Genomic DNA, 13,181 nt, shown 5'->3' with positions numbered 1-13,181 from the left:
AAAAATGGAGAAAGCAATAAAAATCATCTTCTAAGGCTGCTCCATAGTTAGCGCTTCTAGCTTGCTGCCTTGCTCTTCAAATCCGTTTTACTAAAAAAAATTGAAGATATGGAAATATTCTTTAACTAGCACTCTCTATAATGTCTACTAAGCTAAGATCACTTCTAAAAATAAGCTATTTTCATAATTTAAGAATCTCCATATATTATCTTAAATCTTCCAAGCTTGCTAGCAAAGACATACTAAAATAGATAATGGACGAATCTAGAAGTAGCCGAGGTGGCAATTTCCATAATCAATCGAAGAATCCTTGAAGATTCTGTCAAATCGGTGAAGGCTACTGAAGTAGCCGAGCTGGATTTAGGGAAGGATTGGGATATTGATTAGGAGTTGATATTAGGTCTCACCTTGGACTTGCCCATCTTCGGTAATCTTACCAACCTTATGATAAATTATTAAAAAAAAAATGTATATGTATATATATATATATATATATTTATATATATATATATTTTTTTTAAATTGATCGAGTTGGATTGATTGATCCAGATCAATATCTAATACTTTAAACGATACCAATATCCATCTCAAGATAGATCACATATTGAACTTGATCTCAGCTAATATTAATATAATATAATCGATCCAATACCAATACTTAAAACCATACATGTTGGTGAAAGATTTTAGTTACTATACTTCTATGGTCGATAAGCTAGCATCTCCTTTACCCAAAAAAAAAAAAAAATAAGCTAGCATCTCAAAGCCCAGTCCCAGAAGCTCATTAAACTTATCCAAATATGCCCATAGGTAGACAAAAGGGCTAGACTAAGGGCTAGGGTAGAGCGGACACTGTATTCCATAAGCATGTTTGTCTCAGGTAAATTGGTTAAAGAAAAATCTATTATTCAATTTGGAAAACCCATACTACTTTATGTAATCTAATAATTTTTTTTTCAATAAAATCTGACAATTTGTCCACTTTTTGGATTTTTTTCTTTTTCTTTTTCTTTTTTGGGGTAGAATCCACCTTTAGGATTATTGGTTCGGTAAAACGAAAAGGTAGATCATGTTTTGTTGAAGGGTACATTATCCTTTTTTTTTTTTTAATGGGAGGAGCGGTTTCGCACAATAAAGGTCTCCAAGCTTCTCCTCAATGGAAGAGAAGGAAGGAGGTTTTCTTATTGTGGGTTTTACCTCTTTGTAATCCCCCTCTCCCCCTCGTCATTTTGATATATTAATAAACCATTATGACTATAGTAAATTAAAGGACAGTTGTGCGTTGCAATGTTTGGTGGCTTCAGTACAACGGTACTACTACTACATTACAAACCAATGGAGTTGGTAGCCTAATGATGAAAATGCTCATAATTTATTATTGTTCAAGTCTACTGATTGCGGATTCAAGCTATGGCGTGTTTACTATCTTCCATTAGTCTTGAGGAAGCGATGCTTACCATAGGAGGACTTGTCTTGGGGCTATGATCACTACTATAGAGCACCTTTTTGGATTATGAAAAAAAAAAAAAAACCCTAAGACATTACAAAATAATGTGGACACTTGGTGGATTTATGTTTTGTGTGTTATACGTGGATATGACCTGGTTATAGTAGTACAGATCCAAGGATTGGGAGCCTTTAGGCATGGACAACAGCACGTAGACTCCCAGCCCTTAGACCTGTGCTACACATAATGTCACGTAACAGAGGATTCTGGTCCAATGGATCCACCAACTCATCTTGACCCATTACCGTTGAACCACTCAAACTCGGAATCATTCAAAATTAATTTGGTTTGTGGGTTAAATCACCCTCTCATGTATCATACACGTGCACATACATCGCATGATAAATTAGTCATCTGTGCCTTCGCATGTGCCAACATTAGGGTCTAAAAATGTTGAGTTACTTCAAGGACCACATAGAGGTGGCTTATCGATGATCACCACTTGTATGTGATACCTGCTAATATATAATATTAAATTAATTGAGTGGGAGTAATATATGAGGCTGTATGAAGCCACCATCATAAAATCAAAGTCACATTTTTGTAGACAGGGTGTCAATTTGATTTAGATAACATCATATAACTATTGTATATTTATTAACATTTTTTATTGTTCGTAATATTGGAATTATAAGTATCAAAGGGAAAAAATTATGTATCTGTTAGGGATTTGGTATTGACTTACAAGTTTTTACCCAAAAAAAAAAGTATTGACTTACAAGTGGCAGAGGACAGAACAAAAAAACATCCAAACCCCATTTTCAAATGTGCATCATTGGGTTGTCATGAAAAGGTCTGATTTGTTATCATTATATCTCTCAAAATTATAATTATGGATGAAAGAATTTTGTAAAGGATACATTAGATGCACGAGCCAATGAGAGCACATATGGAAGCATCTTCAGTGCACAATGGGTGGGGGTAGCATAATCATTTCCCTTCTGAAATGTCTAGACATTTTCTGCACCAAACTGACAAGACTCTTTTTCATTTATTTATAAAGAGTTTCATGTATGACCATCTATAGTATGCATGATGCATGGTCCTACTTGAACCTTGGGATGAAAAAAAAAAAACCCCTCTTGAAATTCCAAAACCCACCTCCTATATAACATATTGCTGAACGGTAACTATTCTGTACTTAATAGACAACGTGTTTGAGGCTAGTTCATGATTTTATTTTATTTATTTTTGTGTAAAAAGCCCATAAGAGACAAAAAACTTCCAAACCCAAAGGGCAACAACCGTCGAATAATATCCATCAAATCCTCATGAAACAAGAATACCTAAAGGCGCTTGCTAGGATAATCAATCGCATATTTAAAAATATAACAAGCTAAAACAGTCTCTGCCCTTATAGCTCATTACTTGAGATGAGTAGTAAAACAAACTTTGACTGGTGATAGATAAATGAGTGAGATCAGACATCACCCAATGCGAAAAATTGACCCTACCATATATCAAATTATGCATTATTGCCAAAAATGTTGATCGGCTCTGGGAGGGAGTTGTTGGAATATTTTTCTCCCATCATTTTTCACATGCCATTGTTTCTCTAAACGGACTGGAATTTTATTTTATTTTATTTTTTTTCTCCTAGTGGACTTGGATTGGTTTATAAAAGTTATTAAGGGGCTGGCTTAGCTACCTCACTGACATAGAAAACTTTCTTTCTTATTACTACTGTTTCACTCATGGCCCCAAACCCTCCTTACAAAATATGCTTTGTACCCAAGAGCAGAGAAGAAGAGGAAGAAGATGAGAAAATCTACAAGAGATGCAAGGAAATCGTTGCCACTACACTTCCCACAACAAAAGGTAGGTCAGGTAAACCAATCTATCAGTACCAAGGCTTTTGGTACGACTCTGGAGTGCATGGTGTTGGACCATTGGCACTTCAAGAACACTTCAAGGCAAGACCCAGTGACATTCTTCTTGCTAGCATCCCCAAGTGCGGCACAACTTGTCTGAAATCATTAGCCTTTGCTGTCATGAATCGCAAATCTCATCCTCCTTCAGTTCAGCTGCAGCAGCAGCACCCTTTGCACATATTCAACTCGCATGATCTAGTGCCAAGGATGGAGTGGATCCTATATAACAACAACTTGAATGGTGACCGAATTTCCAACCTCGATATCCTTCCATCTCCTAGACTGTTTAGCACACACATGCCTTACACATCACTACCACAATCTGTAGCACTTTCAGGCTCCCGGATCGTATATATTTGCCGGAACACAAAGGATAATCTAATATCGTGGTGGCACTTTATCAACAAGATAAGATCCAACAACTCCTTAGAACCTATAAAACTAGAAGAAGCATTTGAGATGTTTTGCAAAGGGAAGTCTTCACTTGGGCCATTTTGGGAACATGTGTTGGGTTATTGGAAAGCAAGCTTAGAAAGGCCTCAAAATGTTCTATTTTTAAAGTATGGAGAAATGGTGGCTGAACCAGCTCTTCACTTAATAAGGATTGCAGAGTTTATAGGGTGTTCCTTCTCTTTGATGGAAGAGAAGCAAGGCGTGGTTGATCAAATTATAAAGCTTTGCAGTTTTGAGAATTTAAGCAACTTGGAAGTGAATAAAACTGGAACATGTGGTATTGGTATTCCAAACAATGCCTTCTTCAGGCAAGGTAAAGTTGGAGATTCTGCAAATTATCTCACATCTGAGATGTTAGAGCAACTTGATCAGATCACAAAGCAAAAATGGCATGGTTCGGGCTTGACACTCTAAATTAATTACCATGTATCTTGGTTTTTCTATTGTTTGGTTTGCTTCCATATTTCTTGTGTTAGGAGACAGGTTCGCTATCGGTTTTGGCCTTGTATTATTGGTTTACTATTTTGATTATCTGAGTGTTCTGTTTTATTTTTCTTTTGATTGGCTTTGGACAAGACATAATGGTTATTTATTATTAAATTTCACATTTCATTGAAGCCGTTGTTCAATAATTTTTTGACAAGAGATCGTTGTCTAGTCGCTTGGCATTTACATCAGCATGAGGCCAATAAGAGCATGCAATTATATCAATGTGAATGGGATTTTATTTTATTTTATAAGGGGTAAAACAATAATTTTACAGGGATCACACGAGTAGGCAACTTTTTTTTTTTATTAGGACAAAAAAATAATTAACTATTAGAAAGTACAATAAACTTTAGTATTCTCTATCCTAGCACTGCATGCTAAGTGATGATGCTTAAGTGGACCAACATCATTCAATACAAATAATTAGCATAGAATGATAAAGTTTGTTTTTTATTTATTTTTTTATTTTTTTCATTTATTTTATCTACTATCCTATTGAGCGTTGCTGGAATGGCTAGCCAACTGGGTGCTAGTAGAGCCAATGACCATCTACTCCTACATACACCCACTCACTGACACATGCATACGATAAGGTTTGATCTCACGACCTCCTCCTTGGAGCGTCGGCACTTCAAGTCGAAACTGCCACCAATAGGCTAAGCTAGTCAGCTAGAGCTCCTGAGAACCGAAGACTTTCAAGATGAAGGTCTAATGGTCATACAATCCAAGTATGCCTTAATACAATACGCAATAAAAACAAATACCAATGAAAAAAAAAAAAAAAATTTTTTTGGGTAGAATGTCAGATTCCATTTCACTTTAGATATGACTAGGGACAATACCAATGACCTAGCTCAAGGAATACACTACAAGAAAAATGGGTTTTTGAGACGGAAATTTTCTGTCACAAATACCAAAATAGTGTCGCTAATACCTATTAGGGACAGTAAAATTTTCGTTACACATCTGTCGTTACAACGGCCGTCGCATAATTTACGAGACGGAAAAAATTTTTCGTCCCTAAGGGGTCAATTGCAACAGATTTCGATACGAAAGTTTTTCGTCGCAAATAATTATTAAAGCGACGAAAATATCTGTTGTAAATACTGTGTTGTTAAGGCCATGTAGCAACAGTTTTTTTCTGTTGCAAAAGAGCATAAATTATTTGAGATGGAATTTTTCCGTTGTAAAAAATTTCAAAACTTGGTTTTTTGGGACAGATTTTTCTTGTCGCAAATAGAGTCTTCTTTTTAGAGATAGCTATCTCCGTCCCAACTAACGAGGGCTGTAATTTTTAGGGAGAGTAAAATTCCGTCCCTAAAAGTTTTTAAGTAAAAAAAAAATAATTATGATATTTTCAGACATATTTACCTTGTTGTTACACATTAGAAGATCCAACTAGACATTTAATGATTACATCATCCAAAAGTATTAACATTAGATAAATCTATACAAGTTAAACAAGTATATCATCCTCAAACAAAATGATAGATAAAACTATTTTTGTTCCCAATTTCTCATTTGCCACAGAACTCATGTGCCCTAAACTTATGTGCTCAGTTGCTATAGTCATTCTTTTATGTAGGAGCACTAGTTTATGGCATGTTGTTTTTTGGATAGAAATGTATCTACCTGTGGTCTTTTCTATCTTCAGACAAAACATTCCAATCAATTGATCTCCATTTTATGGAAGAATTTTTATCCTACTGAAATGGATTTAGTTTTTATACAATATCTACTGTCAAAATACTTGATAGAGGGTTACTTGAAGCACACAGGATTGAAGCGAAATGGTACACATGTATGAAGAAGTTTTTGAGGTAATATGTGCTAAAGCTCTCACTTTTTCCTTCTCTCATAATTGGTCGGATGCATTGTAAAAGTTACTACTATTCATTAATTCTTACCCTTCTTTAAATGTTGTTGTTTAAGTAAGGTCTCTAGTTTTTGGGTTTTCATTTTATTGGTAATAAAAGTTCCTCTGGGAAAGTTATAAGAAAGCTGATTATTTAGGCATCAGTCATAGGAAATTTTGCTTGGATGTAGTTATTTAATTATTTATTGAGATCATTCTTTGTGTTAATTTATTACCTGGTCTAGATAGAGAGCACATAGATGCTGTGTTGAGCATTAGAGATGTTAAAAGAATAATTTGTTACTGGAAGGAAAGCTGATCACCAACTAATACAACAATTAACTAGATATAGTTTTGATTGTGTCAGTCTTGTAGGATGAGGTTGTTCTGTTAACCTGGTTAGTCCATGTAATGGTTTATACAAGTAAATGAAATCGTCAAAGTTTAGTTGGGGAATCCTCCAGATGTTAAGCCTCTACCTAGGGGCACTTTCCTGCTGCAAGTTGATTTATTGTATTGTTCATAGTTGATGAGTCTGTCTCCTCTAAATTCCATAAATGTAAAGGCTCACAGCCTACACCTTGATTTTATGAAAACACAGTTCAGTTCTCTCCATATCTGCTGTGGTTTATGTACTTCTTTGAGTAGACTCTTTGGTTCAACTAGATGGATTCCTGGCCTATTTACCTTCTAATCTTCTATTTTCTAATTCTAGATCAGATCTCCTTTTCTAAACTTGTGGCTCCCCTGTTTCATTCAAGTTTGCTGATTGCTTTACTTTAATCTCTCTCTGAATATTGATCTTATTTATCTCAAAGTTCGCATATTAGTTTCCATTCATCAGTTCTCTTGAATTCTGGGTTCAATTTCTGAGAACTATTAGTTGATATTCAAGTTATGGATATCGAACTTTGTTTTCCAGTTAGCTAGGGCTTAATGCACAGCCCAATCTAGAGTTCTGTTTTCATGTATATTTTCCAAGCCTTTTCTATTGATTCTTATTAGCACTTGACCAGAAAAGCTGCCCCATCTTGTCACTCTGTTACAAGTTATCAATTTTCTCCCTAATTGTTCTCTAGTTCTCTATTTTGGTGATCCTGTTCTGCTAGTCAGTTTTATTTCTTCATTTTGGAACTGATTTTGCACTTATTGAATTTTACCCACCTTCATTTCCTTTACTTGAGACAGGTCTATCTTGAAATGCTAGGAACAGATGCATCCATTCAGATTTCACAACTTGCAATCAGTGCTAAGAAAAAATCTATCTGTTTTCAATTCCTAAAAGTTATTTAGTGAAGTAATTAAGAACAAAAACATATGATTTTTCATCCCAATATCCAGTAGACAACGTAAGAAACCACAATGGTTAAGCCTAAGTTCTCCCCCTAATCTCACACTTATTTCCCCTATAAAGGAGCAAGTTGAAGCTATATCTTAAAAGCCATTGCGTCTACAAATTCATGATTGGATGCCCAGAGAGTTTAAGATATCCCTACAAAACTCTCAAGAAACCCTCTCTTTTAACTCGTAGGAAACATATGCCAGTGTTCTATTTTGACTTGGAAATGAATATAAATATTGCAAGTTCTAATCTTGGTATCCCTACAATACACTTGGTATCCCTACAATACTGTATTGTAGGGATACCAAGATTAGAACTTGCAATATCAAAATACAGTTCATAAGTTTAGTGTAACTGACCTCACAACACCACCACCATAATGTCATGTAGCATGCAAGGCAATACAAGAAACAGAATTTATGTGAGAAGGGATAAGAAACAAGATCAGATATCAAACAGCAGTGTAAAAGAGAGATGGAAAAAATATCATTTTTGCAAAGGGGTTTGAAATTGAATCAAAGCAGCATTAAGGAAAGAACTTAATCTTGCTTTTGAAACCCAATTTTGGGTAATCTGGTAATATCCCAACAGTTATTCTAATGGAAGAAACTAGACAGGGAAAAGAAAAAGAATCTAATGGAAGAAACTAAGTAGGGAAAAGAAAAAGAAGAAATACAATAATTGGTTTACAAATATGGCCAAAAAACAATGTCTAGTAATGATGTCAAAAGTTTGATATATATGTCCAATAATGGTGTCTGACACTGCACATTTCACCCAGATGGAGTGTCTGTGTGGCAAACATATGTTAAATATAAGGATTCATTTTTATCTTCAACAAAAGACAATTAAACAAGGCAATGAAAGAGTGCCCAATTCAGTATAAATCAGACAATTAAACAAGGCAGTAAAGACATTAGACTCTGTTGTGGATGTAGGTTGAGACTAAACTAGATAGAATAATTTTTTAATATAGTGCAGACCAGTAAGCCTAGAGATCACCCTCAACCCCCCCCCCAACCCAATAATAAAAAATAATAATAATAATTTAAATTTCTGAGATGATACATAACAACTAACATTGCATCCGAGAATCAAGCCTACATTACAAGAGTTTCCACCAAAATATGAAAGCACATTGAGAGTTAGATTAGACGTTTGCCCTCATTGTCTACATCACTCTGATCTACAATTGGAAAATACAAATGGAAAAAAAGAAAATCAAATATATTAGCTTTAAATCCCACCCTAGCTATGAATTTAGTGATCCAACCACAACCAATCCAGAATCGTCATCGGTTACTCTCACATAAACACTATCGGAAACTCAAAAATCTATGATGAAGTTCCACCCAATGTGGCGAAGTCCGTTGCCATTAATCCCCCAGTATAGCTAGTCCATTACAAACCCAACCAACACTTGGAGGATCCTTAAAACCCTATATAGCATGAAAGCATCAAATCAGGAGAAACAGAGAACAGGTACCAGAAATTTTGGTGAAGAAAGCCCACAAAGTAACGATTTGGGCGGAGGAGTAGCTCCTCCCGGTGGCAAATAGCATGGTTTTCTACAAAAAAAAAAATGGAACCGAGGATTTAGATGGAAGAGATAGTAGCAGAAGAAGAAAGAGACATACATGTGTTCAAAACCAGGGCGGAGGTGGATCTGGTCTCTTCTATCTATGCACGAAGAGCAGGGTTTTCTGCCTTAAAAAAATAAAATCAGTGAACTGAGGATGTAGATGGAAGAGAATAGTAACAGAAGAAGAAAGAGACATACCTGTGTTCAGAACCAAGGGCGGAGGCGGATCTGGTCTCTTCTCTCTATGCACGAAGAGCAGGGTTTTCTGCTTTAAAAAAAAGAAAACAAAAGCAAAAACAAAACAAAAAAGGGGAAACCGATGATGAAGAAGATGGAAGAGAGTAGAAGAAGAAGAAAAAGATGAAAAAGGCATACCTGCTGTCTTCAGAGCCAGGGCGGAAATGCTTTTCCTCTCTCTCTACACAAAGAGAAGGGAGAAGAAGCAATCTATCGTTTTGATCGGGAACAATTTCTCAAAACTCATCAAATTGTTTGAGATTTGAGCGTGAGCGGGAAGGGGTCTCGGATTTTTTATTTAGGGACATTTAATTATCCACCCCCAATTTACGATGGAAAATTTGCGGTGGAAAACTTCAAGGCTAGACCCAGTGACATTCTTCTGGATAGGTAGGGAGAGAGTAGATAACAACAAGAGACTCAAACTTGAGACCTAATGGTGAGCGTGAATTTTTTACATATCATAACTCACCAACTATACTTAACAACTGTTGCTATCTATCTCCCAACATTAGTTTCTCCTCCAATAATTCATCAAGTTTGAAAAATCTCCCTCTTTCGTACTTATTCTTGTACACATCATCAATCATTACAATCTCAATCTTGTGGATTGAGAATTATAATGTTTCTTACACACTTTTGAAGGGTCATGACATGTAACGTGGTGGGAGGCAATCAGTGGGAGGTCCATGATAGGGCCATATGCCTACTTTCTACTTGAACAAATGTTTCCCATGCATTGGCACCACGTTGTTTGCATGCAAGCTGTTGTTATCTATCTCCCAATAATTCATCAAGTTTGAAAATTCTCCCTCTTTCGTACTTATTCTTATTCACATCATCAATCTGTTCCTCCAATAATGTTCCTCCAATTTGTTCCAACCCTAGCTCCTCGTCCTCTATATAAGGAGGCAGCGGAGAGGTCTAAGTTCCACACTAAAGCATCAAAGCAGTAATGGATATGGGAATGGTTGCTGTTTTTGTTTCTCTCTCACTACTGCCTCTAGTTGTTCCTGGGTTAGCCCAGATCTGTTTCAACTTCGACGAATTTGTCACCCCCTCACCATCCCCTTCGCCCTTGCCCTCACCCTCGCCTTCGCCCTCACCCTCGCCTTCGCCCTCGCCTTCGCCTTCGCCTTCGCCTTCGCCCTCGCCCTCGCCCTCACCCTCACCCTCGCCCTCGCCCTCGCCCTCAGTGGGGCAAATGCTGAACAATATGTTCAAAGCCAAGGCAGAGTACGGCCTTCCTGACTCTGTCAATTGGACGAAGAGCGGGGCCGTCACCAGTGTCAAGGACCAAGGCACATGTGGTAAGTAGTATCTTTCCCATGTCCGGTTGCGTTTTCCATGTCACACACATATATGTGGTGGGCTGTGAAAAGACGTCACTGCCCCTGACAGCCAGCCCACCCCACCCACGTGTTTGGGTCTGAGTGTGGGAGAATGCAAGCCGACAGGGTTAACTTGTCATGGCCTAACATAATCCTTATAATTATTATATGTATGATTATATGAAATCACATTCCAGATTGTCAGATAAAAATGAAATTAATATTCATATATTTGTTTCTTCATGAATTAATTGTTACAGAAAGTGGGTGGGCTTTCTCGGCAGTCGCTGCCGTTGAGGGCATAAACCAAATCGTGACGAATCACCTGCTGAACCTTTCAGCGCAACAGCTAGTGGATTGCGACAAAAGCAGCAAAGCTTGCTGTGGAGGGAGCTATATTACTGCATTTGCCAGAATCCTCGAAATGAATGGGATAACCACACAGGATAACTATCCCTACAGAGACGCGACTTCGGACTGTACCAACAACTACAATCGGACTTGTCTTTACCATTTGGTACCTCAATTATTTTAGATGCCCTTTTTTGCCCCTCTATTTAATTTATTTATTTTTTGTATGATAATAATTAGGGGATGATGTATTATCATTTTTATGCAGGTGGTTAATCCTTTGGTAACAATTGATGCCACGTGGTGCGTAGATCCAAATGACGAGACTGCCTTGAAGAAAGCTGTTGCTCGCCAACCTATATCCGTGACCATTGATATTGGCGCAGATTTCATAAACTACACAGGGGTATGTAATAGTAATACCATCTAAATCTAAATCTAAATCTAAATCTGAAGTACCAAAAATAAAATAAAAAAATAAAAAATAAAAACCCGCGGGTGCTAGGTATTTTAATAATCTACCACCAGTGTCTAGTTGTAGAAACGCTAGACTAGGGGTGTCAATCCTAGGCACTTCCGCATCAATCTGACTGACGAGACTCGATCGTTTAAAGATTGACCAGGTTTGCATCAATAATTAAATATGTCAGGTTTAGGCTTGACCTGTTTATAAACAAAGAGTACGTGGTGCAAGGGCTAAGCCTAGCATGCGCCTGTTGTCCCGTCCCATTAACAAGCCTGACTTGGTTGGACACATTTAGCTTGACTGTATATTTTGATTTTTTTTTTTTTTGATAGAATAAAGTATTTATTGATATTTTTATCAATTATTAAATATAATTAAGTATAATATATGTTCTAAATTATTGATGATATAATAAAATATATTAAATTATCTTAAATCTAAGACAATTAAAGACTGTTTAAGGCCTGTTTAATACTTTATTGGTATATTACTTTGTTTAAAATCCGATTAGGAGAAGTCCGATTAAAGCTCGAAATCCGACCAAGCGTAACATGATACAGACTCATTCCTTAAATAGGTAGGTCACAGTCCAAGAGTATAGGCCCGCTAGGCCTGATAGAGACTAATTTGGCCGACCGATTGACACCCCTATGTTAGAATGACAAGATCCTCTTGTTTAAGAATAAATAAATAAATAGATAAATAAAGAGAATTCTTTTTAATTATGAGAAATAATTGATTTCAAACACTAATTAATGAGATTGTTTAATTATTCCACTCAACTGTATGTAATCCAGAATGCAATATTTAAAGGACCGTGCGGGACCCAAAGTCATGCAGTGACTATTGTGGGCTATGGTACTCAAAATGGAACTGACTACTGGTTGGTGAAGAACTCGTATGGAACACAATGGGGTGAAAATGGTTACATTAAAATGGAGCGTAATATCCCAAACCAAGCTGGACTATGTGGCATAGCCACAAAACCTTGGTTTCCCATCAAATTTCACTCACCACCATATGTTCCTCTTGCAAGTGCCCAATGAATCTTCTCTATCCACGTACTCGAAGACCTACTACTACTACTCTAAGGAATGCATGCATGCATCATTACGTGATATTGTATTATATGAATAAATATCCTTGTACGTATATGTAGTGTATGTTTCTTCTAATCAGACGGCATACGTGCTAAATTAATAAATAAATCTGGTTGTGATGAAATTGTCTTTTTATTTTTTGTGCAGGAGCTCCTAGCTTTATTTACTATTTTCTTTCTTTGGTTTAAGAAAAATAAAAAATAAAAATCACATCAACAATGAAAATACATTGTCAATCTCAAATTTAATTTTTTATCTAATCACACCACTAATTCTTTTGTCATGTTGGGACCATGCACAAAATGAGTTTAAAAATTAATTTAAGGTCAAGAGATCATTGCTTAATCGCATAGTTCTTGCATAGAATGTAATGACTCTCTTGAGATTAAGTGATAAAGCCTATATATTAGAAAAATTGATAATTTATAAAGAAAATAAACTTCAACAAGGTAATCTTTAGTCTTTACTAAGGTAGCATCCTCGGTACACAATTTATTCCTAAAAATAGCTTAATAAAAAAATAGAGAAAGCAATAAAAATCATCTTCTAAGGCTGCTCCATACTTAGCCCTTCTAGCTTGCTCTTCAAGTCAATCTT

General features: G+C 36.2%; 2 protein-coding genes and 1 long non-coding RNA gene across 3 annotated transcripts; 2 read left to right on the top strand and 1 right to left on the bottom strand.

Annotated features, from left to right (window-relative positions):
- The first annotated feature begins 3,178 nt into the window (after window positions 1–3,178).
- Window positions 3,179–4,398, top strand: LOC122072848 (cytosolic sulfotransferase 5-like). Its single transcript, XM_042637278.1, has one exon. The coding sequence runs from the start codon at window positions 3,202–3,204 to the stop codon at window positions 4,243–4,245; it is 1,044 nt and encodes a 347-aa protein (XP_042493212.1). The 5' UTR covers window positions 3,179–3,201; the 3' UTR covers window positions 4,246–4,398.
- Window positions 4,399–8,797: 4,399 nt separating this feature from the next.
- On the bottom strand, window positions 8,798–9,894 carry LOC122072853. Its single transcript, XR_006138595.1, has 3 exons — window positions 9,475–9,894; window positions 9,298–9,364; window positions 8,798–9,220 (listed from the first exon to the last, which is right to left on the bottom strand). It is a non-coding gene; the product is annotated as an uncharacterized LOC122072853 (long non-coding RNA).
- A 366-nt stretch (window positions 9,895–10,260) lies between these two features.
- On the top strand, window positions 10,261–12,708 carry LOC122072851 (ervatamin-B-like). Its single transcript, XM_042637280.1, has 4 exons — window positions 10,261–10,646; window positions 10,928–11,184; window positions 11,287–11,424; window positions 12,282–12,708. The coding sequence occupies exons 1-4, from the start codon at window positions 10,292–10,294 to the stop codon at window positions 12,528–12,530; spliced, it is 999 nt and encodes a 332-aa protein (XP_042493214.1). The 5' UTR covers window positions 10,261–10,291; the 3' UTR covers window positions 12,531–12,708.
- Window positions 12,709–13,181: the final 473 nt, after the last annotated feature.

This window comes from Macadamia integrifolia, chromosome 3 (genome assembly GCF_013358625.1).
Source record: "Macadamia integrifolia cultivar HAES 741 chromosome 3, SCU_Mint_v3, whole genome shotgun sequence".
In the NCBI taxonomy this organism is placed as follows: domain Eukaryota; kingdom Viridiplantae; phylum Streptophyta; class Magnoliopsida; order Proteales; family Proteaceae; genus Macadamia; species Macadamia integrifolia.
The sequence above is the reverse complement of the archived record's forward strand: the minus strand, read 5'-3'. Positions and strand labels throughout refer to the sequence as shown.

Coding starts and splice junctions, on each gene's coding strand:
- LOC122072848 (XM_042637278.1), top strand. CDS start 3,202: ATGGCCCCAAACCCTCCTTACAAAATATGCTTTGTACCCAAGAGCAGA.
- LOC122072851 (XM_042637280.1), top strand. CDS start 10,292: ATGGATATGGGAATGGTTGCTGTTTTTGTTTCTCTCTCACTACTGCCT. Junction 10,647..10,927: donor CAAGGACCAAGGCACATGTG/GTAAGTAGTATC, acceptor TAATTGTTACAG/AAAGTGGGTGGGCTTTCTCG. Junction 11,185..11,286: donor GGACTTGTCTTTACCATTTG/GTACCTCAATTA, acceptor ATTTTTATGCAG/GTGGTTAATCCTTTGGTAAC.